We start from the raw sequence: 21,691 nt of genomic DNA on the forward strand, positions 1-21,691 counted from the left end.
GGACTGAGGTGGAGGCAGCCTAGCCTGCAGTGCATCCAGCCTGGCCTCTGTAAGTACAGTGGCCCCACACAGCCCATGAGGGCCCCCAGCTTCTTCCCCTGGGCCCCAGAGGAGCAGCCTATGATGGCTCTGAGCTATATTTCCTCCTGAACCTCGACTTGAGTGTAAAACACACCTGGCTGCCCACATACTGTGGTGGTTCCAAGGCCGGCGGGCGTCTTAACTTTCTACCTGGGCAAAGCTGCCAGCCCAGCCTTCAGCTCCCCACATGGATTAGCACAGGCTCAGTTCTAGGAGTTAGGGACTTACCAGGTAGATGGTGCAAGGCTCTGGATTCCAGACCTGCTGGGCACAGGCTGAGGCCACCAGGGCCCCAGCTGTGGGGACAGCAGGGTGAGGAGTAGGACACTGGAGCCCTGGGTGGGGTGTTAAGGCCCAGGGGTCATGAGGCGAACCTGGACGTATAGGGGTGTGATCCCAGAAGGCTCCAGGTTCCTCAGGTTTCTCTGCCCTCAAGACCCTCACTCGTTCGTACTGGAGGGTTTCTATATTTACTTTTACAAATGAAACAAGGTGGCACAGAAGGTGGGGAGAGGTGTGGGGCCTATTTACAGGGGACTTGAAGTTTGAGGTGAGAAGTTGGGAGGGGGGGCAGGGAGGGGGAGCCTTGGCAGAGCCATAATCTTCCTATGTCATTGGCAGCCCAAGAGCAGAGTCCCACCAGTCCAAACTAGCACCCTGGGGCTCCTCCTCCCCGCAAGATGTGTTAGGTGGGGTGAGACTCTCGGCTAGGGCCCTGCTCTCGGCCTGAGTCCCGGTCCTTAGCCTCCGAGGAGGATGAGGAGGAAGAGCTGGAGCCATGGCTGCGGCCTGACTGCCGGTAGGCGGTGCTCAGCTCCTGCAGCTTCTCAGCAGTTGGCCCCCACTTGGCAAAGCCAGGGTCGTTCTGCAGGAAGAGCACGGCTGTGTTGTGGACCACCTTGTAGTGCATTTCTTCCCTGTGGGCAGAGGCAGCAGCTCATGGTAGGGCTCTGCTGGCCCAATCAACCCAGCCCTCTCCCCCTGCCCTCCCTGGAAACCCACTTCTTGCAGACGTGTTGGGACCCACTGCGGTACTCATGTTCAAAGGCGGGCAGGACCAGCTGGTGGCGTTTGAAGCGGCTCTGTTCCATGCGGGTGAGCGCCGGTGTTGGGGGTTCCCGCCACTCAGGGATGAACACGATGAAGGACAGGGGCTCCGGTGAGCTCTCAAGCAGTTTCTGTGGGAGGTGGCACGGGATGGATGTCAGAGGCTGCCCTCCAGGTGCTGGCAATCTTGCTTGCCATCCCCCACCCCAGAACAGCATACCCACCTCGAAGTGAGAGACCATGGCATCCATGAGCTCCTCGCAGAATGGAGGGTTGGCCTCAAAGGAACCACTCAGCGGGGAGAAGTCCAGGCAGGGCCTGGGGACAGAGGTGAGCATTCTAAATCCCAGAAGGCTCCAGGTTCCTCAGCTTTCTCTGCCCTCAAGACCCTCACTCGTTCTTACTGGAAGGTTTCTGTATTTACTCAGCCAGAAATAGGTGCTGCCCCCACGCTTAGGCAGCCACATTGAAGAGATGGCTCTGATGAGGCCAGAGGCCAACATTCATCCTTAATTCGTCCTGGGGCAAGATGTGGCCATATCCATTGAACATATAAGGACAGAGAGGCTCAGGTTTGATGACCCAAGTCCACCAAGCTCATTAGTGGAGGAGCTGGAGCTCAAATCCAGCTCTGACCCCACTGCCACCATAGCACATGCCACACCCAGGAATTCCCTAGCTGCTGAGCTTTCCCTATTGCTGGCCTGGCCCTGTCTTCTTGCTGGAGACATCATCTCCTATCTGTGTTCACCTCCCCGTTAGTCTGTAAGGCTTCTGAGCTCTGTATCACCATTTCTCTTTCCTCCCGGTATTCCAAATACAGGCTAATTCACTACGAAACCCACAGGCTTGGTTGGGGGTAGGGTGTTCATAGGCTCCCGGAGGTTCAGGGATATGTCCAAGGTCACATATCTGGTGTGGTGAAGGCAGGGACCACACCCGACACTGACTAACTCCAAAGCATTTAGAAAGCAGCTAACCAAGGTGGGATCTGCACTCTGGCTGACAGTTTCCCAGGCCTGGGCAGGGGGCCCAGTGGTCCCTGGCTCTCACCCGCGGGAGCCGAAATAGCCATCTGTGTCAGGGAAGGCAGAGCAGTACTGGCGGAAGTAGCAGTTGAGGGGTGAGGCAAAACACTCAAAGCTGACACTGAAGAGTCGGTGGAGGGCCTCGAAGACGTGTACTGGCAGCGATCCCTGCAGGCCTGTTCCCTCGTAGAGGCCTACGCCAAACATCATCTGCAGAGTGGCCACAGTCAGCATCTGGTGCTCAGTCTCCCCCTCCAGAGGAGCCCTCCCCTGCTACCCCAAGCCTATACCTGGTACCGTCGGAGAAGACACCAGACTCGGGGCAGGAACTTCTCAAAGGCAGAGTCATCAATGCAGCTATATCGGTAAAGGAGCCACTGTGGGACAGAAAGCAGTGGGTTTCAATTCAGTGCAGGTGCCTCCCTTGTCACTGGCCTCTTGCTGAGGACTCTGGGTTAAGAGAGATCCAGCCCTCCCTTCTCCCACCTGTGGAAACCTGCCTCCCCCTTCCCTCAGCTCTTACCAGCTTACTGAAGTAGTTGCGGCTGACCTTGACCATCTCTCCCTTATACCGGATGCAGACCACATTATTCTCTATGTGCATCTCCACACTAGGCATGGGGGGCGCAGACACAGCTAGCCGTACTGGGTAGCAGTATACCAGGCGGGGCTCCACCTCTGGGGCCTCCACCTCCTCTGTGGACGGGGAGAACAGTGAGGGGCCACCCTGTGTCCACCGTGCCAGGGGCTTCCCACCTCATCCCAGTGACCAAGGGAGGTACGTCCCACCCCACGGAGGAGTAAGTGCAGCTCCTGACAGTTCAGTAACAAAGGACACGGCCAGGTGATTAGCAGGGGCAAGCACTGGTGGCCTGTCAATGTGCCATGCCTTGGGGCCTGGCAGGCAAGCCGGCTCAGATGCCATGCAGAAGTAGAACTGCGTCACCCTCATCACAATAGTTACAATACCTCACTTAGGGGTCTTCTGGGGCCAACCACTTTAACTTACCACTGAATCCTCACAGGATCCTATTGGCCAGGTATCATACCTCAGTTTGAGAAAACTGAGGCTCACAGAGTTTGAACAAAGGTCCAACTAACTAGTTAGCCCCTGCCTGTCTTTCTCTCCCACCTTCTCTCATTACTTCGCCGTTTCCTAGAAGAGTGCTGAGAACCCTGGCCAAAGAACACAGCAGGTTGTGTCCCAGACCCTGCTGGGAGGAATGAGCCACCCCAAACCAGTCTATGCCTTGAGGCTGTCTCCCTTGTCCCTTCAATCAGGGCCTAGGATAGAGCTGATGGATACAGTCCCTTCCACCTGGCTTCCTACCTGGGATGTTGTTTTCCTTGAGGATGGCAAGGTGCTTCTCTCGGATCCGTTTGACGTAATCCAGGGAGATGTGGTAGATCTTACTGCAGATGCCTTCCACGGAGTCCTTGGCCGCGGCTGAGACATGGGGGCCACACTGTTTGCGCAGATGTTCCAGGCGATCCTGGAGGAGACAGGGTTCTAGTGAGCTGGCAGGCAGGGGCGGGCTGCTGGATTGCAGCGTCCTCATTTAGAAATAGGCTCTGCTACTTATTAGCTGTGTCATTAGGTCTCTGAATCTTATGTCTCACTGTTAAGGATACATGAAATACTTACCTAGCAAGGCAGTTGGAATATTAAATATGGTCATTCCTGCTAAGGGCTTAACAAGCCCCTGGCATATAGTAAGTGCCCAATAAATGCCATAATTTAATGTTGGGGTTACACTGTGCCAGATCCCATGATTCTTGGTAGGGAAAGAGACAATTGGGCATAGTCCCCGTTTACAAAGCATTTGTAGTCTATTGGGGAGAAAGAACATTACAAATGGGATCCTTCCTTGATCATTGTAGATTTGAAATTTGAGCTTTTAATAACTTGCAAGAATAATTACGGGCATTTGTAATTTTGCTGAGTCACACATGTGAAAGTCGGATGAGTGAAAATGAGTCACTCTGGCTATTGAGCACACACCTACCTTTGTCAATCTCTACGTGTCAAGTACACAGTTACTATCGTGAAGTGCGAAACCTTGTCTCTTGTGAAAAATAGTCCTGAAAAGAGAGCCCATTGCTAGTGCTGATGAATTAAAGAAGAGATGGGTTTGGGCCAGAAAAAAAAAATGTTTTGGACACATTAAAGTAGGGAGTTGAGTTGAATCTTGTGGTAGCTCTTAAATATATGAACACACACACATCCAAGAAAAGACAGTTTGTCAGTCTGTTTCCAAAAGATGTTGATTGTTCATTAAGTTGAAAAGGCAGCTACTGATGGTAACCAAGCACAGAATTCCATTAAGAATCGTAATGGAAATGTTCTTTGGGGAAAAGCCAAGAGCCTAGACAAACATTTCCATTCACATGAGTTTGGGGACTGATGAGTGTCAAAGGTCTGCTGAGCAGGTCGTTGTGAGGCCCTGCCCAGCCTGGGCAGGCAGAGTGGGCTTCTGGGAGGAAGTGGCCACAGAGCCTTTCCATTGACCTTACCCAGGGCCACTCACCATGTAGTCCTCCTTGGAGGCTGAGTGGTCCTTCCGCAGCCAGCTGAAGGTGTCCTCCACGTTCCACTTGACCACCTTCCTGCTGTCAGGGGATGCACTCCTGCCAGGTGGCACATGGGGGACCAGCGGTTAAGTGTCTGCTCTAACCTCCTTACTCCTCCCATCCCACTTCCACTGGCATTTAGCCATCAACTCCTAGATTTACATCACAGCCTTTCTTTTGCCCTTGGGAGCTAACCCCACTTCTGCCACCAAATGCAATGACCGCCCTGTTGAGTGTGAGCCAATGGCCTGTGAAACCAGCCCATCATCACAGACCCATCCTGCTGGGGGCAGGAGAGAGCCAAACCTGGACTCGATGAGCCGCCTGGCTGCCTCTGCGTATTTAAAAAGCAGGCGCTTGGCTTCCTCCCGGAACTTGATTCGGGATAACCTAGATTAGAGAGTGGACAGGGTTAGAGCCCTTCTATACAGAACTGGGCACAAACTAAATAGCCCTGGGTCATCCTCAGCTGTGGGGCTATACCTGATGGGAATGTCATTCATGATTTCACGAAACATGGAAGGCGACACAACTGGCTCACAGTTGCTTGGCAACATGGGGTCAGAGCCTTTGTCCACGACCTTGCGTTCCAGCATCCAGCGGTTGAAAGATTCCCGAGGGGGCTCAATGCCTGCAGAACAGGAAGACTGATGATGGTCTGAATTCAGGAGGCATTGTGTGGGCATTGGAGGTGCAACAGGAAATAAGACATGACTGCTGTTGTCAGGGGCTTCCATTCTAAGCAACATCTGACAATCACTAATTCTTTAAAGGATGTTACATAAGGTAAGAAAGGGAGGGGGATTTCTATATTTCAGCAAACTTAGGCAGATTTATTTACTAATTAAAACTACCATTTATTGTGCACTTTCCATTCCACTTACTCCTTGTAGTAATCTTGTGAGGTAGTTACTCTTTTTATGCGCTTTTACAGATACATAAAAAGGCTCTCAACAGTGCCTGGCAAATAGTAAGCATTCTGAAAGTGTCAATAATTGTTTCCTGTTTTGTTACTGACCTCAGCCACCCTTTATGTAGGCACTGTTATTGTCCCTATCTTACAGATGATGGAACCCAAGTGCAGAGAGGCTAAGTGATGAGCCCAAGGTCACAGAACCAGCACTTAGTGGAACTGGGACTCCAACAGGTCTGTCCCCCTACAGCGCATGCTCAACCACTGGGCTCCAGAGTGCCATCCCAAAGCCCAACTGGCCAACCCCTGCTCCTGCTAAGGGTGGATGAAACCAAAGGAGGCCAAGGCCCAGGAGACAGTTACCTTCTCGCTGCTGGCACAGCTCCCGGTAGTGCTGCCGAAGCTTCAGGATGAGCTGGGAGCGGAGCAGCTCCACCTCAGGATGCGGGGGCAGCACCTCGGAAGGGCCCCGGTGCTTGATGACAGCGTTGGTCTGGATATCTAGATCCCAGTACACCCTTGGGGGATGGAGAGGAGCAATGAGGAAAGTAGAGAAAAGGGAGGAGGGGCACCCTGCCCATCACCACAACCTCGGTCCCAGGCACCAACAATGGGTGTCCCCAAGCCAATCAACAGGGACTCACTCAGTGGGTCGGAGGAGAGCTGCCTGCTGTTTATCTTCAGGGGATGTTCCCCAAATCTTCAGTGTTGGGGTTCCTGGGATGCTGGGGGAACTGGGCACCGATGGACCTGTGGGTGTCACAGGGATTTCGATCTGGAGCAAAAGAGTCAAAGGCATCAAGTTAGAAGAGTTGGCCGATGGCTCCAGCGCTGTGTACACTGGGGAGCTGTGCACTGGGCTCCCCTCCTGACTAACCTGACAATGCCCAGCCCTTGCAGGGAACCTGCTAGCTGCCTACCAGGAAGCTGCAGACACTCACCTTGGGCTTCTTCACACCATTGCCGCTTGGCTGCTCTTCTGAGAGCTGCCGCTTTCGGGACTTGTTCTCAGCTGGAGGGGTTTCCACCAAGCTTGAGTCTTGGGGCAGTGGGGTCGCATTCAGCCCCAAAGGGTCCGACTGGAGGAGGGAGACCAGCAGAGTTGCAACCAGAGCCAGCAGCTTAGGAGTCCCAGTACTGCGGAATCCTGATGGCCCCCCCCACCCCCTGCTCCTACTCCTCAGAGAAGAACAGGGGGCTGGGATGCAGGACACTGGGTACTACTCCTGCCTGCTACTTGCAACTGTGTGACCTTGGGAGTTACTTCCCTTCCTAATCCCCTCACCTTCAAAATGGCCATGATACCTCACCACTGAGGTGATGATTAAACAAGTCAATGAACATGACCAGCTTCATGTGACATCTGGCATGAGGTCAGCGCTCAACATGTTAGTGTTTTCCTTAAGAACCAAAACGAAAGTCAGGAATGAAGGGAAAATTCAAGAAATGCTTATTTTTTAAAAAGCAAGGCCCTGTGATGGAACTCCTTTGGTGACAGAATATGCAAGTGATGGTGGGCAGTGGGGCCCTGAAATCACATCAGGTACAAACCCTGCTCTGCCTCTTACTGGCTGTGAGGTCTTGGGCCAGTCATTTCGCCTCTCTGAGCCTCAATGTCTTCATCTGCAAAATGGGAATGCCTACTGGCTTGACTGTTTCTAAGAAAAGAAAGACTGCCCAAACTGACAGGATCCAGAAGCCCATGCTCCCACCAGACTGCCCGTACCTCCCTCACCACAATGACATCGAAGTTCCCAGAATGCGCGTGCCCTCCCCTTACCACTTTCCCTTAACTAACCTTCTTATCTTAACCACTAATTCAGAGAAGCGTTCAGAAAACCCCACCCACCCCCAGACCCAGTCAGGATCCCTGATGCACTCGCATCCTCCTTCACAGAAGTGCCACGTTGTAATCCTAGTAGTCCCCTCCAGTAGGTCCCTGAGTTCAAGGGCAGGACCATGTCTTTCTTGTTCACACTGCATCCCAAGCACAGTGCCCAACAGGTAGTACAAGTTCAGTATCACGCTAGTACAGTCTGTTTATATGCCAGTCTCCCTGTATGAGTCTAGGTTCCATGAGATGGGGACTGTGTCTGTTTGTTGTCATAGTACCCCCAGAACTAGGCACATAATAGTGTTCAGGGTACATCTGGGGAAGATCCCGATGCCAAAGGCTGCTGTGAGACCCCTACCCGAGGCTGGAACTTACAATAACGTCATGCTGGCCCAGCACGGGCATCTCCCATAGAGACTGGTTGGTGAATCTGTTAAAGTAGTAGGGCCGGTTCTCCCTCCTGCTCCAGCACTTCTCCCAGCCCGCATGTACCAGCTCCTCTGCAAGCAAGCATGGAACCCAGCCTGGGTCAGGGCTCCTGGGACACCCTTCTGACCCCGCCACCCTGCCACTGCCCCTTGCCAGTACCTGGGAGGTCCTGTACCAGGCGGATGGGTTTTGGAGAAGAGGGCTGGCTCTGATTGGAGGTGCCTGGGGAGTGACTCAGCAAGGATGCTTCCTCCCGGGGGCTGCCGTGATTCTCATTGGCCATCTCAGCACCCACACCGGACCTGCCACACAGAGGACCAAAGGGTGTCAGGGCCATCAGGGCATGGAAGTCACTTCCACCCACCACCCAGCAATTACAACCTAGAGGGCCCCAGTGACCACCTGCAGACGTGGAGAAATCAATCCCGTACCATCCTGGAGGGACAGCATGGTGCCATAGGAGCCCTGGAATCTAAGCTGCAGTTTCCTCAACTGTAAAAGGGTGCACTCCTACTGCTCCTTCTGCCTGAAGTACGCTTTCCCCAATTCCCTGCCTGGCCTGTCACTAGGTTCTCATCCTCCAGGAAGCCTTAGGTTCTCATCCTCCAGGAAGCCTTCCTTGACTCTTCCCTCCCCAAGCAAGGCAGTCAGAGCCCCTCCTCAGGGCTGTACACATCTACATTGTAACTCAGAGTCTGGTCTATGAGCTGGGTTTTTCTCCCCATTAAACTGTCAGAACTCCCAGGACTGGGAATAAGTGCTCAGCAGGGTACCTGTACCCAGCAGGAGGTCTATTTATACTGAAAATATTTACAAAGCAGCAAGTGACAAGACAGAACAGGGTCTATCTTTGAGAAGCTATTCCCACAAGAAGGAACTGTAACTTCTCTTTCCTGCTCCTATCCAGTAAAATCTAATTGGCACAAAGCACACCCCAGAAGGGACATGACATCTAAATAGATGCCTCATTTTACACTACAGGGCGGGAAGCAGGAAGCAATCTGTTGCTAAAAGAACCAGTGGAACTGAGAAGGAATGTTGAATTCAGTCCTTCATAATCTCCAGGTGAAATTTTATTTAAATACCAGGAAGGAGGTCAGCTCCTTCAGATGTGTATTATCTGCTAACCCCACCCAAAATACACCCAACACATGTCTCAATGAACAAAGTAGTTCCCAACCTGGCCGTTAGACTCCTAGATGGCCAACTGTGACCAGACTGGTGATCCTAATGGTGTTTTCAATATGTCACAATACCCCAAAGAAATCAAACATACCCACCAAAAGACCACAAAGGCACATTTAAACATCAGTTATCTTTGCTTGCTGAAATTTTATCAATTCACTGTGGTCACACTGATTATCTCATGCTGATCAGAAGCTCTGATTGGCTGTTGACAACATCATAGGAATCATTGGGACATTGATTTTATTGTACACTCAGTCGGAGACATCTTTTGTTAATTTGGAAAGGGAAAAGTGAATGGTTGTTTCATTGGTACAGTTTGGCAAATAAAAATGCAGGAAGCAAAAGGACATCCATACAACAAAAAGGGGCCATGATAACAAAAAGGTTTGGAATCACTGACCAAGGGGAGAAAAAGATGTAGTTGCCTTGATTCTCTGCGGAAGAGGGGTTCCTGGTGCCTTGGGGCTGAGCCCACAGGTCTCAAGGCTGAACGAGTTCCCTCTTTTCTCACCCTCCAAGGTCTGCAATACTAGCATGAGAGGATTTTCTTCTCCGGCCGGGTGGACCCCGAGTCACAGGGTCCCACAGAGGCAGGGAAGAGGCCTGCAGAAAGGCTCAGCACGTGGGTGGGCTGGTCAGCAGTGGAGTGAACGGGGGCCCAGGGAATTCCTTGCATCAGCAACTGCAGAGCAAATAGAAGAAAATAGTCACAGACCTGTGAAACACTGCAGAGCAGGGACCACAAGATGGGCAAATTGGAAGCCTCCAGGACAGGGTAGGACACACTGTGGGGGAGCTAGGGACTCAGGGAATAAAAATGGTACTTCTCAAGCTTCCCAACCTAACAGGTTCACCCTCTTACACATGCAGTCTATAGTCGCATAGAGCTCCGTGTTGATGAGGGCCCTGGGCCTAATTTAATGTTCTACTGTCACTGTCTTAAAATATTTAAATTTTTAACTAGGGGCCCACATTTTCATTTTGCACACTGGACCCTTCAAATTGCCCTGCCAACTGAAGTATCCCTAAGACAAGAGGAAAGTGAACAACCATACATATCACAGATTGAGGGCAAGTTCAAAGCCACCCACACTTCTTTGAACTAAGTCTTTAACGAACACACACATATGCAAATGCATTATGTAACAGTGTGTTCATCTTTATTGAAAACTATTTTCCCCAAGAAACACTGTGTGATATTGATGCACCAGTTAGATTAGCTATGCGGAGGCGGCACAGCAGCACAGTTAATGAAGCCAAATGGGGACACTGCAGTGTTCCCAAAACCCGCTATGCATAAGAACCAGGTGGCTTGTAAAAAAGAAAAATCAGATTCCTGTCCCTCACTCCACATCTCAGGAGTCAGAAATGGGGAGGGGAGGTACACAAGAATTTGTGTGTTTTTTAAATGAACGTGAAGTACCATTTCAAATCTTTAGCAATTTTTTACAATTAAAATTTTTAAAACATTTCCCAGCTGATTTGGATGCAGCAGGTCATTTATCAAAGCACCAGTGGGGCCCGACCGGCATGGCTCAGTAGTTGAGCACCCACCTATGAGCCAGGAGGTCACAGCTGGATTCCTGGTTAGGGCACATGCCTGGGTTTCGAGTTCCATCGTGCAGGAGGCAGCCAATCAATGATTCTCTCTCATCATTGATTTTACTATCTCTCTATCCCTCTGACAGCAATCAAAAACAATTTTTTTTAAGTACCAGCTGGGGTTGGGCAGACCCAAGTTCCAGAACCTTCGGCTACTTTCCAATTTATAAGCCGCATTCAATCTCTATGGTCTCTATGCCTAGAGTCTAGCATATTTACAGCCTCAGTAAAAGACAAATATTATTATTAAAATGGCGTTTTTATTGATTCTGTAGCTCGCTGGCCGCCAGCAAACCGCAGTTTGACAGCCAAGCAGTTTAAGGATGAACTGTATCAGCGCAACCAACCAAAGAAACCCACCAGAAGAGAGGGTCCATTCCAGGACTGGAGAAAGATGGGGGGCGGGATCATCTCAGGAAAACACCAATCAGAATCCTCCAGCCCAGTAGGGCGGGGTCAAAGGACTTGCAAAGTGCGCAGGTGCGGGGGCGCGCGAAGGAGGGGCGACCCCCAGCGCGCGCACACCTTCCCCTCTCCCCCCACCCCAGCGGGGGCGGGCTGTTTGGCGCGCGCGCGCCGGCCCATCTCCCGGGCTCCGCCCCCCGCCCTGCCGCGCGCTCCCGCCCCCGGGCTGAGGCGACTCAGAGTCGGAGCCCGACACAAAGGCGGTGGCAGCGGCGGCAGCGGAGGGGCCTTACAGGCCGCTCCGCCAGGGCTCTCCGGGCCCACCTCCCTCACCCAGGCCACCGGCCCGGCCGCCCACCCTCAGGCCTAAGATGGCGGCGGCGGCAGAGACGAAGCAAGCGGTGGCCCCGAGTGAAAAGCGTCGGAGAGGTCACCACCGTCCGGCTTCGGACTCCCGGATCCTGGCACGGCTCGCAGCGGTACCATGGCTTCCTGGCGCTCTTACCTGCCCGAAGCGGACTCGAGGGGATGCGGCTATACGTTCTGCTCGGCCGCCCGTTTTGCCGCCTCCGCCTCTCCCTCCCCAGCGCCGCTCCCGCCATCTTGTGTCCCGGGCCGGGACTCCGCGCTGCGCATGCGCTGGTACCGCCTCTGAGGGACCTCGCCGCTCCCGGCCGCCATCTTGAGTGTGGCAGGACAGTCCGGGTCCTCAAACCCCGCTTCTTTTCGGCCCCCTCCTCTACCTCCCATTTTTCCCTGCTGTTCCATGCGGGTCTGAGGAGGGGGGAGGCAGCTTTGCGGGCCCTGGGGTGTGGATAGAGGAAGGAACGAACTCACAAGCACGCTCCCTGCCTCAGTTTCCCACGCGGGCACGCCCGCTGAGCGGAAGGACCCGGGTGGGCGGTGCGCCCGCGAGGTGGATTGAGTGTGCGCACCAGGGGGCGCGGGCGGGTTTGAAACCAACTGAGGCCCGGCTCAGACGCCGGCCCGAGGGCGGAGTCCTGGTGACGTAGGCGCGAACGTAATGTGGACCGGGGTCCTATCCCCGGTGCTGCTCTGCCACTTACGGCCTGTCGCTTGCCCTCTCTGGGCCTCTGTCTAGGTTTTACAGCCACTTTCCTTAACCAGGATGCATGCAAATTGAATCGCCCATAATGAGGCTGCACAGGTTATAAGTGCCCTTGAGTAGAAGAAAGAACAGCTGTGGGAGACAATAAAGATGGCTTTGCTGGTTGCAACTGGCTAATTCTATATATAAATATTTTACACTGTAGCCCGACCGTTGTGGCTCAGTGGTTGAGCGTCTACCCCGGAATCAGGAGGTTCATGAATTTCCCGTCAGAGCACATGCCCGGGTTACGCTTGATCCCGGTAGGGGGCGTGCAGGAGGCAGCCGATTGATGTTTCTCATGGATGTTTCTATTCTCCCTCTCTGAAATCAGTTAAAACATTTTTTTAAAAATCTTACACTGTAAAATAATGGCTTTGGACAAAGTTGAGAAATTGTCAGCTAAATGCATGTGAGGGGCATTCCAACACTGACATTTATGGCCACTAGTTGCTTTGCAAATCTTCACTGAGACCTCAAACCAGCTACAAAAGGTAGGCCATCAGGAGACTAGCGGTTGCTAGGTGCCCGGTGCCCTGCTCCATGCAGAATTCTTTGGTAGAGGCCCGCAGACTCACTAGCTCCACCTTCTGGTCTCTCAAGTGTGTCGACTTGGCATGGAAGACAAAAAGGACCCTGCTATTCTACTTGAGCTTCCCATGTGGAGCCAGAGGCTGCAGATAACCACCTGGGCAACCTTTCTGGTGTCCATAGTGTCTGACCCCATGCAGCTTGGTGAGTGTCAAAACTGGAGGCAGTAGTATGAATAGTAAATAAGAACTAGGGTTCTCGCCCTAGCCAGTTTTGTTCAGTGGGTAGAGTGGCTGCCTGCGGACCTGAAGGGTCCCAGGTTGATTCCTGTTAGGGTACAAACGGGTTGCGGGCTCGATCCCCAGAAGGGGGCGTTCAGGAGGTAGCTGATCAATGATTCTCATCATTGATGTTTCTCTCTCTTCCTCTCTGAAATCAATAGAAATATATTTAATAAATAAATAGCCCTACCCAGATAACCCAAGGCGGAGTGGCTCAGTTTGGAGCATTGTCCCATCCAACAGGGTGGAGGTTCCATTCGGTCAGGGCACATACCTGGGTTGCAGGAGGCATGTTGATGTTTCTCCGTCCTTCCTCTCTAAAAATTAAATTGTTCTCAAGAATAGTATATACACAGCCCTGGCTGCTATTGCTCAGTTGTTTGGAGCCTTGTCCTGCACACAGTAAGGTCATGGGTTCGATGCCCAGTGAGGGCATGTATCTAGATTGCTGGTTCAGTCCCCAGTTAGGATGCCTGGGGGAGTAAGCCAATCGATGTTTCTCTCTCCTCTCTAAATCAATAAACATGTAAAAAAAAAAAAAAAAAAGAAAAGAAAAAGAATAGTACACATACAGAAGTGTGCACAAAACAGAAATGTATTTGTCACAAAGTGAACACCTGTGTAAAACACTCAAGTTATTGTCAAGCAGAATCCCCCAATGGGGCAGTCTCCCCACTATTTCTGTGATAATCACTTCCTTGTTTTTACAGGTTTATCACCTAAGCAAGCACCCTAAACACTAGTTTTGTCTGCCTGTTCCTTCAACTTGATATAAGTGGAATTATACAGTCCTATTTTGTGCCTTCTTTTGCTCAACATTGCATTTCCAAGACCCATCCATGTTGCATGTAGCTATGATTAGTTCATTTTCATTGCTGTATTCTGTCTTCCAATGTAGATCTACTATTGGGGGGTATTTGAAGCTTTCTACCTCATATCTGTCTTCTGAATTATTATAGTAGTCTCTAAACTGGTCTTCTGTTCCTCCAACCTTGCTTCTTTCCTAGTGCATAATCCACCCAGCAGCCACAGGGCTCTTGTTAAGTTTGATCATATTGTAAATCTGATCAAGTCACCCTGGGCTTAAACCCTTTCAATGCCTCATCAATTGTCCCAAACTTGGCTCACAAGGCCACAATTATAATGAGATACCATGGCAGTGCATTTGTGATGGGCTGTGCCAAGCACTTTACATACAGTCATGTTATGACCTAGACCTTCAAACCCATCTCTCCATCCAGTCCCAGCCATCTTGAACTGCCTCGGTGTACCAGGTTGTTTCTTTTTTTTTTTTTTTTTTTCCAGGTTGTTTCTTGACCCTGGGCCTTGCATGTGCTCTTCCTCTCCTTGTCTCAGTCAGCCTTCAAGTCTTAGCTTACATGTCACCTCCACCAGGCAGCCTTCTCTGAAATTACCTCCACCAAGGCTAGGGCAGGTCCCCTCTTCTGTATATCCATATCGATCTGTGCTCTGTGTTCCTTTTTTTTTTTTTAGAAGAAGGGAGAGACAGAGACAGAAACATCGACATGAGAGAGTAATATTAATCGGTTACCTCCAGTACATGCCCCAACCGGGTATGTGCCCTAACTTGAAATTGAACCTGAGACCTTTCGGTGCATGGGACAACAATCCAACCAACTGCACCACACGGGCCAGGGCTGTGTCCATTTTTTCATCCGCTAGGCTGTGACAGCTTAAGGGCAGGGCCAGGGCTAGTTTTCCCCTTTGGCCTCAGGCCCAGTGCCATGCCTGACACTAAATATTTGTCGACTGTGGGCAGACTACACTGGGTTGAGTCTGGGTGACTTTTTCGGGTATCCCTGTTTCTATTCCAGGCTCTGGTTTCTGTGATAGGAACACCAAGGCAGTGCCCTTTGGGATGCCAAGAAAAACACGAGCTACCCAGTTTGGCAGAATCCCTGCATCCTCCACTCCTGAAATGGGGGTGAGCAGTTGAGCAAAGATCCTGGGGCTTTCAAACACTCTGTCAACTTTTCTGGACTAAGAAGCCTCTCTGAGCAGCAGGGCTGGGTTGGGAGAGATGGTTGGGAAAAGCGGGGCTTCTCCAGCGATAGCCAGTCCTGGCTGGGAGCCAGCCTCAATGCAGGACAAAGCAGAAATATAAACATACAGGCCGAGGCCACCACATATCTCCACCCCCTCGTTCTTTTCCACGAGGGCAAGCAGCAGCTGCGAGGGCACTGCATGTTTCAGCCCCCGAGGTCCTGGCGGTGAGGAAGGAGAGCGCCAGCATGACCCTGTTCCCGGCTGCCCGTCCAGGCTGGCCTGAGCCCCATACCACCAGGAGGCCCTGCTCGGCAGTCTCCAGAGGGAGTGGGCCTGGCTCCAGGAAGGCGATGAAAGGGAGGCTTCCACCCCAAACTGCGGTTTCTGCAGGGAGTGGCGCTCTGGCCATTCTGGGGAAGCCACTCAGGCCACGAATAGATGAGGGGACTGGGGCGTCTCCTCTGGTCTTCCGGCCCCTGTCAGTGTCTGATGTGGTGTCCTGCTCCCTTTCACTTCCTCGCTGGGCTGGGCCCGATGTGTGTTGGGGCCTGTCCTGGAACCTTGAGAACCAGCGCTAAAGAAGGCAGGCGCTTCGCCCTCAGGGAGTCCACACAGGAGTGGGAGAAGCAGACACATAAGCTCTTAGCTGCAGGGAGTATGTCCAGGGGGTGGGCATGCAAAGGAGAAGACTTCACAAGAGGTGACGGGGAGCTGAACCTGCTGAAAGAATGGGGTTTTCCAGGTGGCAAGGAAGGGGGAGGATGCAGCCTGTGACAGATTGTGGAGGTGGGGACAGGTACAGTATGTTGAGAGAATGAATCAGCCTGAGCACAGCCAGGGACCGGAGGAGGTAGAGGTCGAACCAGGCATGGAACCCCAATTCAGTTTCTGTCCTGGGTTAGCGCTCAGCCTCCCCAGGTGGTGGTGGGGACATCTCAGGATCGGGGTGGAGGCACCTATAGTGTCCTGCCACCATCCTGCCCACTCCCTCTGATGCCCACTCCCTCTGAGGCCCACTCCCTCTGATGCCCACTCCCTCTGAGGCCCACCCCCTCTGGTGCCCACTCCCTCTGGTGCCCACTCCCTCTGATGCCCACTCCCTCTGGTGCCCATTTTTCTATTTTGGGCAGAGTGACCAGGAGCCATGGTGTTTACACCCATATGAGCCGAGTCAGCAGAATCAAATTTCAGACTTCTTCAAAAAAAGAAGTCAGGGTGACAGCTGGCAGCTTCCTGAAATTCTGAGATCAGAGGAAATGTTGACTTAGAGCCCTAGTGGGGGTTGGAGGGAGGATACCAGCTGAGCTTGGTCCCAGTTGAGGGGTTCCTAGGACACTTGGCTTCTAACCCAGAGACCCCAATCCTGGCTGGGAAGAGCCTTTGAACAGCTTTATTGGGATGTAATTTGCATACCACTAGATTCGCTGTCACCAAAAGACAGTTCAGTGACTTTGAGTAAATTTACACAGTTGTACAGCCATCACCACAGCTCAGTCCTGGATTCCCATCACCCAGAGCTCTTGTGACTGTTTACAGTCAACCCCTCTCTGCAGCCGCCATCCCAGGCTAACCGACTAACCTGCTTTCTGTCTTGATAGAGTTGCCTTTTGCAGACCTTTCATATGGATGAGATCATATAAAATGTAGTCTATATGTCTTGCCTCTTTTATTTTGCATAATGTATTTGAGATGCATACATGTGCATAGCTTGTATCAGGAGTTCATACTTTTTATATTGCTGGACAGTCTTCCATTGTATTGATAGTCACATTTTGTTTATCTGTTTACCAGCTGGTGGACATTGGGGTTGGTTGCACTATTATGAATAAAGCTGCTGTGAACATTCATGTGCAAGTGTCTGTGCGAGCATACATTTTCCTTTTTGTTGGGTGGACGATACAGGATAAGGGTGGGGCATCTTATCGGGACCTCGGAGTGGAATTGCAGTAGAATAAATGTATGTTTAACTTTATAAGAAACTGCCCAATGTTTTCCAAACCCCGTTGTACTATTTCAACATGCCTAGCAGTAAAGTATAAGGGTTCTTGCCAATACCTGTTATTGTTGGTCTTTTTTATTACGCCCTGCTGAGGAACTTTTTTTTTAAAGAACAGTTTATTGATTTTTTTAGAGAGAAACATCGATGTGAGTGCTCAACAACCATCAGCTGCCTCCTGCACACCCTCTACCAGGGGTCGAGCCAGCAACCCGGGCATGTGCCCTTGATCAGGAGCCCAACCAACAACGTCCCGGTGCCCCGGAGGAGGCCCAGCTGAGCCACACCAGCGAGGGCCTGCCGAAAAACACTCACTGATACCGGGCTCCATCCCAAACCAATTAAACCAGAATCTTGGGGTTCGGGGCCCAGGCATAGGTATTCAAAACAGAACAGAACAAAGCCAGAGCCTCCCTACCTAAAAGCTGCTCATGTGCAAAGGGTGGAGAACCAGTGACCTAACTTCAGGTGTGATTTTTGTCCTCCGGGCACTTAGGGGGAGCGCATGCTGGCCAGCAGCCTCTCCCCCACCAGGAAGGGTATGGGCTTGGGGACGGGGGAAAAAAGCTGCAGCCCAACACCCACAGGCACAGGCCCAGCCCCTTCCTGAAGAGGGAGGGGCCCGGGAGGCCTGACTTGTGACAGCCAGCTGAGATGCTGAGGGGGAGGGTGCCTCCCACGGCCTTAGGGTTGTCAGGCTCCAAAGAGATTAAGAAAGTATGACATTCCTGGCTGCAGACCAGCTGCAGATAACCCCAGAGAAACGCGAGGAGATGGTGGTGCCAGCAGGAGCTCCAGGGAGCTTAGAGGCTCAGGGGATCATCAGGCCAGGGCCACACCGTCTGGGATACAATCTCTTCCTTTCAAAGGGTCTGCAGATAATAATAACCACCATGTTCCATGGACCAGACCCTGTGCTGGGGGTAGGAATACAGCCATGAGGAAGCCTCAGGCTCCCACCCCAGGGAGCTCACAGTCTACTGGAAGAAGCAGACAAAACAGAGTTGGACAGCATGATGGGTAATGATGCTGGAGGCCTCTGGGTGGGGGCGACATTGAAGTAGAGATCTGAGTGAATGAAGAAAGCCAACTATGTGAAGATCTCCGTGCAAAGATGTATCTGGTAGAGGGAAGCGTTCATGGAAAGCTCGAGGCGGAATGAGTTTGGTGTTTTCCAAACAGAGGTAGAGGGTGGAGTAGTAAAGAGGAAGGAGCTAGACCCTTCTGGTGGTCATGGTCAGAATCCAGCTTTTATTTTGTGTGCCATGGGGGGAGGGGGCAATGGAGAGTTTTGAGATGGGTGGTAAAATGCTATAGTTTCTATTTTTTCTTTTTTTTTAGATTTTTATTGACTTCAGAGAGGAAGATAGAGGGAGAGAGATAGAAACATCCATGATGAGAGAGAATCATGGATTGGCTGCCTCCTGCAAGTCCCCCACTGGGGATCGAGCCCACAACCAGGGCATGTGCCCTTCACCGGAATTGAACCTGGGACCTTTCAGTTTGCAGGCCGACGCTCTAGCCACTGAGCCAAACCGGCGAGGGCATATAGTTTCTATTTTTAAAGATGGCTTTGGTTGGTGCAGGAAGACTAGAACTATAGGGGCAATAGTGGGCAGGGAGTTGGGGCAAGATGTCCAGGTAAAAGATGAAATTGGCTTGGACTAGTGTTGGTGCAAATGGAAGAGAAAGTAAACTAGTAGATGTAGGACATCTTTGGGAGTTGGAGACACATTTACGAACGTGGTAGAAAGCAAAAAGGAGTTAAACATGACTCCTATTGTTCTTGACTCAATTGAGCATCTGGGTGAAGGGTGGTGCCATGATCTGAGATGGAGAAAACAGAGAGGAGCAGAATGTAGTACTGGGGGGGGGCGGTCAGGGGGGCTGAATTATGGATCTAGCTGGGTGAAGAGAGGAGGGAAACTGGAGGGCTAAGATGTCCTCATGATCCCTGGATGGAGGGCTGGCAATCCTTGTCAGATCAAAGTCTGTTTATGTCAGCATTTGTGTAGTATTAGAGCATCGTGAAAATTTTTTCAAAATGCTGGAATGTGCTGGGTTCTTCTTGCAGCCGTTAGGAAGGCCCTGCAAAAGAGAGAGAGAGAGAGAGAGAGAGAGAGAGAGAGAGAGAGAGAGAGAGACTCAAACTGAAGATGGTAGCCCATTCTTATTATCAAAAGAAAAAGTCATGCCCAGCTGGCATGGCTCAGTGATTGGGTGTTGACCTGTGAACCAGGAGGTCACGGCTCTATTCCTCTATTCCCAGTCAGAGCATATGCCCAGCTTTTGGGCTTGATCCTCAGTGGGGGGCATGCAGGAGGTAGCCGATCAATGATTCTCATCATTGATGTTTCTATCTCGCTCTCGCTCTCTCTCCCTTTCTCTCTGAAATCAATAAATATATATTTTTAAAAAGAAAAAGTCATTACCTCTTGCTGCTCCCTCCCTTCCTGTTACTTTGAAATGTTATTACTGGCTTATGAGCATCTAGATAGCATTGCTACAGACCTTCCGCCCCTTCCTCAACACAAGGAGAGGCTGGGAGCCCCATGCTGAGTGAATGACTCATAAAAACAAAGACGGGGGCTTAGAGGACAGTCTAGAAAGGGCCTCCCGGAGTCAGAGTCTGCTCGCAGGCAGGCTGCGAGGGGCAGAGAAACTGGGAGGCAGGTGGAGTGTGAAGAAAACAGGAGAAAGACATCAGAGAGACCAGTGAGCTGCTGGAGGTCAGCATGGGAGCTGAGTGGTAGAGGTGCCAGGGGCAGGGCTTGAAAAGAACTGAGGAGATGGGGAAGCCACACCCTGTGAGAAGCATTAGAATTCTTTTTTTTAAAAATATATTTTATTGATTTTTTACAGAGAGGAAGAGAGAGGGATAGAGAGTTAGAAACATCGATGAGAGAGAAACATCTGTCAGCTGCCTCTTGCTCACCCCCTACTGGGGATGTGCCCGCAACCAAGGTACATGCCCTTGACCGGAATCGAACCCGGGACCCTTCAGTCCGCAGGCCGACGCTCTATCCACTGAGCCAAACCGGCTTCGGCAGCATTAGAATTCTTGAGTTTCAAATCTGGAAGGGCCTTCGGGGACCAGGTGGCTGTCTCCTTCGACAGAAAAGAGGAACTGGTCTGCAAGGAGGAAATGGGGAAGAAAAGGAGAAGGCAAAGACCAGGTCTCCAAGGTTTAGATGCCACAGAAAGCCGTCAGCAGCTCCGAACTGAACTCAGAAAGCCATCGCCCTCTATTTCCCGTCTCCCCATTTGGTAAATGGCTGCCCCCCAAGGGGACAGTTCTGTCCAGCTGCTTTCTGGAAACAAGTGGTCATTCCACCTGTTTGGGAGATATACTCTCCTGGTCTGAATCGCCCCCTCCCCACACACACACACTCCTCCCCTAGTTCTAACTGGGTCCCCTATCACATGTCCCCAGGCTCCCCCATGCTGACCAATACCGGCACATACACTGCAGTGCTCATGGGCGCCGGCAGCGTGAGAGGGTGGAGGTCACTTCCTGAGGGATAGCCAGGGTGTGTGTTGGGGGTGGGAGAAAGGTCAGGAGGGGCTGACGCAGCTTCTCCAAGCCACGCAGAAATCCAAAGAAAACACAGCTGGAGACGGGGAGAGGGAGCAGGGAGCCAGGCGATGCGTGTTGACATCTTGGGCAGAAATCCAAGTTGTGTCCTGTGGTCAGCGGAGCTGTGTTTACTTGCTTAGACCAGTTCCTTCCTCCAGCTTTATCTCAGTTTCCCAATCTGCAAAACAAGGGCAGTGATAGCTACCTCAAAGGATTGCTGAGGATTAAAGGGGATCGTTAAGAAGAGAGGAGAGTTCAGTGGTGAAGAGCACGGGCTCTGGAGCCAGACTGACTTGACCAAATTAACGTCTCTGGGTCTGTTTTCTGGTCTGTACAATGGGATGATGATACCTATCTTGTAGGATGTTATGACATTTAAGTGAATTAATATTTGTAAAGTTTTTGTGGTTAAAAAAAAAAAAAACACTAGTTAAGCTCTGGTAGGTGTGCTCAGTGGTTAGAGCGATGGCCCGTGCACTGAAGGGTCTCAGGTTCTATCCCAGTCAAAGGCACATACCTGTGTTGGGGTGCATGCAGGAGGCAACCAATGAGTCTCTCTCTCTCTCTCTCTCTCTCTCTCCTCCCTCCATTCCACTCCATCTAAAAGCAATAGAAAAACATCCTGGGGTGAGGATTGAAAAAAAACACCCAACTAGTTAATAGTAATAACCAGAGACATTTATTAAGCCCTTTGGTGTGCTGAGTACTAGGTTCAGCACTTTATATACTTTGTTACATTAAAATCTCCCTGCCAGAGAGGTAGGCAGGTGCTAGGTCATTCTCATTTGCAGATGTGAAACCTGAGGCCCATAAAGAGATTTGCTTTTCTTTTAATGTATTCTTTTTTAAAAAAAAATCCTCAACTGAGGACATGTTTATTGATATGAGAGAGAAGAAGGGAGAGAGAGAGAGATTGGCTGCCTCTCACCGGCACCCCAACAGGGGCCCAAACCCACAACCTGGGCCTGTGCCCTGCCAGGGAACTGGACCCACAACTGTTCAGTGCCTGGGACCTTGCTCCAAGCAACTGAGCCACACCAGCCAGGGCAAGAGATCCTTTTGAGACCAGAGGCCAAAGTTGGGATCTGACAAG

General features: G+C 51.4%; 1 protein-coding gene across 4 annotated transcripts; it reads right to left on the reverse strand.

The window, feature by feature from the left end:
* Positions 1-532: 532 nt before the first annotated feature.
* PCIF1 (phosphorylated CTD interacting factor 1) lies at positions 533-9,395 on the reverse strand. 4 transcript variants are annotated; one of them, XM_028137839.2, is made up of 16 exons: positions 9,184-9,395; positions 8,063-8,205; positions 7,850-7,974; positions 6,582-6,719; positions 6,285-6,415; positions 6,004-6,158; positions 5,211-5,358; positions 5,034-5,117; positions 4,685-4,784; positions 3,487-3,649; positions 2,680-2,852; positions 2,447-2,533; positions 2,182-2,366; positions 1,353-1,446; positions 1,084-1,259; positions 533-998 (listed from the first exon to the last, which is right to left on the reverse strand). In XM_028137839.2, exons 1-16 carry the CDS (start codon positions 9,210-9,212, stop codon positions 767-769), a joined length of 2,163 nt encoding a protein of 720 aa, XP_027993640.1. In that variant the 5' UTR covers positions 9,213-9,395; the 3' UTR covers positions 533-766. The 4 variants fall into 4 exon arrangements, with proteins under 4 accessions (XP_027993640.1, XP_054580469.1, XP_054580470.1 ...); XM_054724496.1 differs by having other exon boundaries at positions 801-946; XM_054724494.1 differs by having other exon boundaries at positions 1,084-1,446.
* Positions 9,396-21,691: the final 12,296 nt, after the last annotated feature.

Source organism: Eptesicus fuscus, chromosome 12 (assembly GCF_027574615.1).
Source record: "Eptesicus fuscus isolate TK198812 chromosome 12, DD_ASM_mEF_20220401, whole genome shotgun sequence".
NCBI lineage: Eukaryota > Metazoa > Chordata > Mammalia > Chiroptera > Vespertilionidae > Eptesicus > Eptesicus fuscus.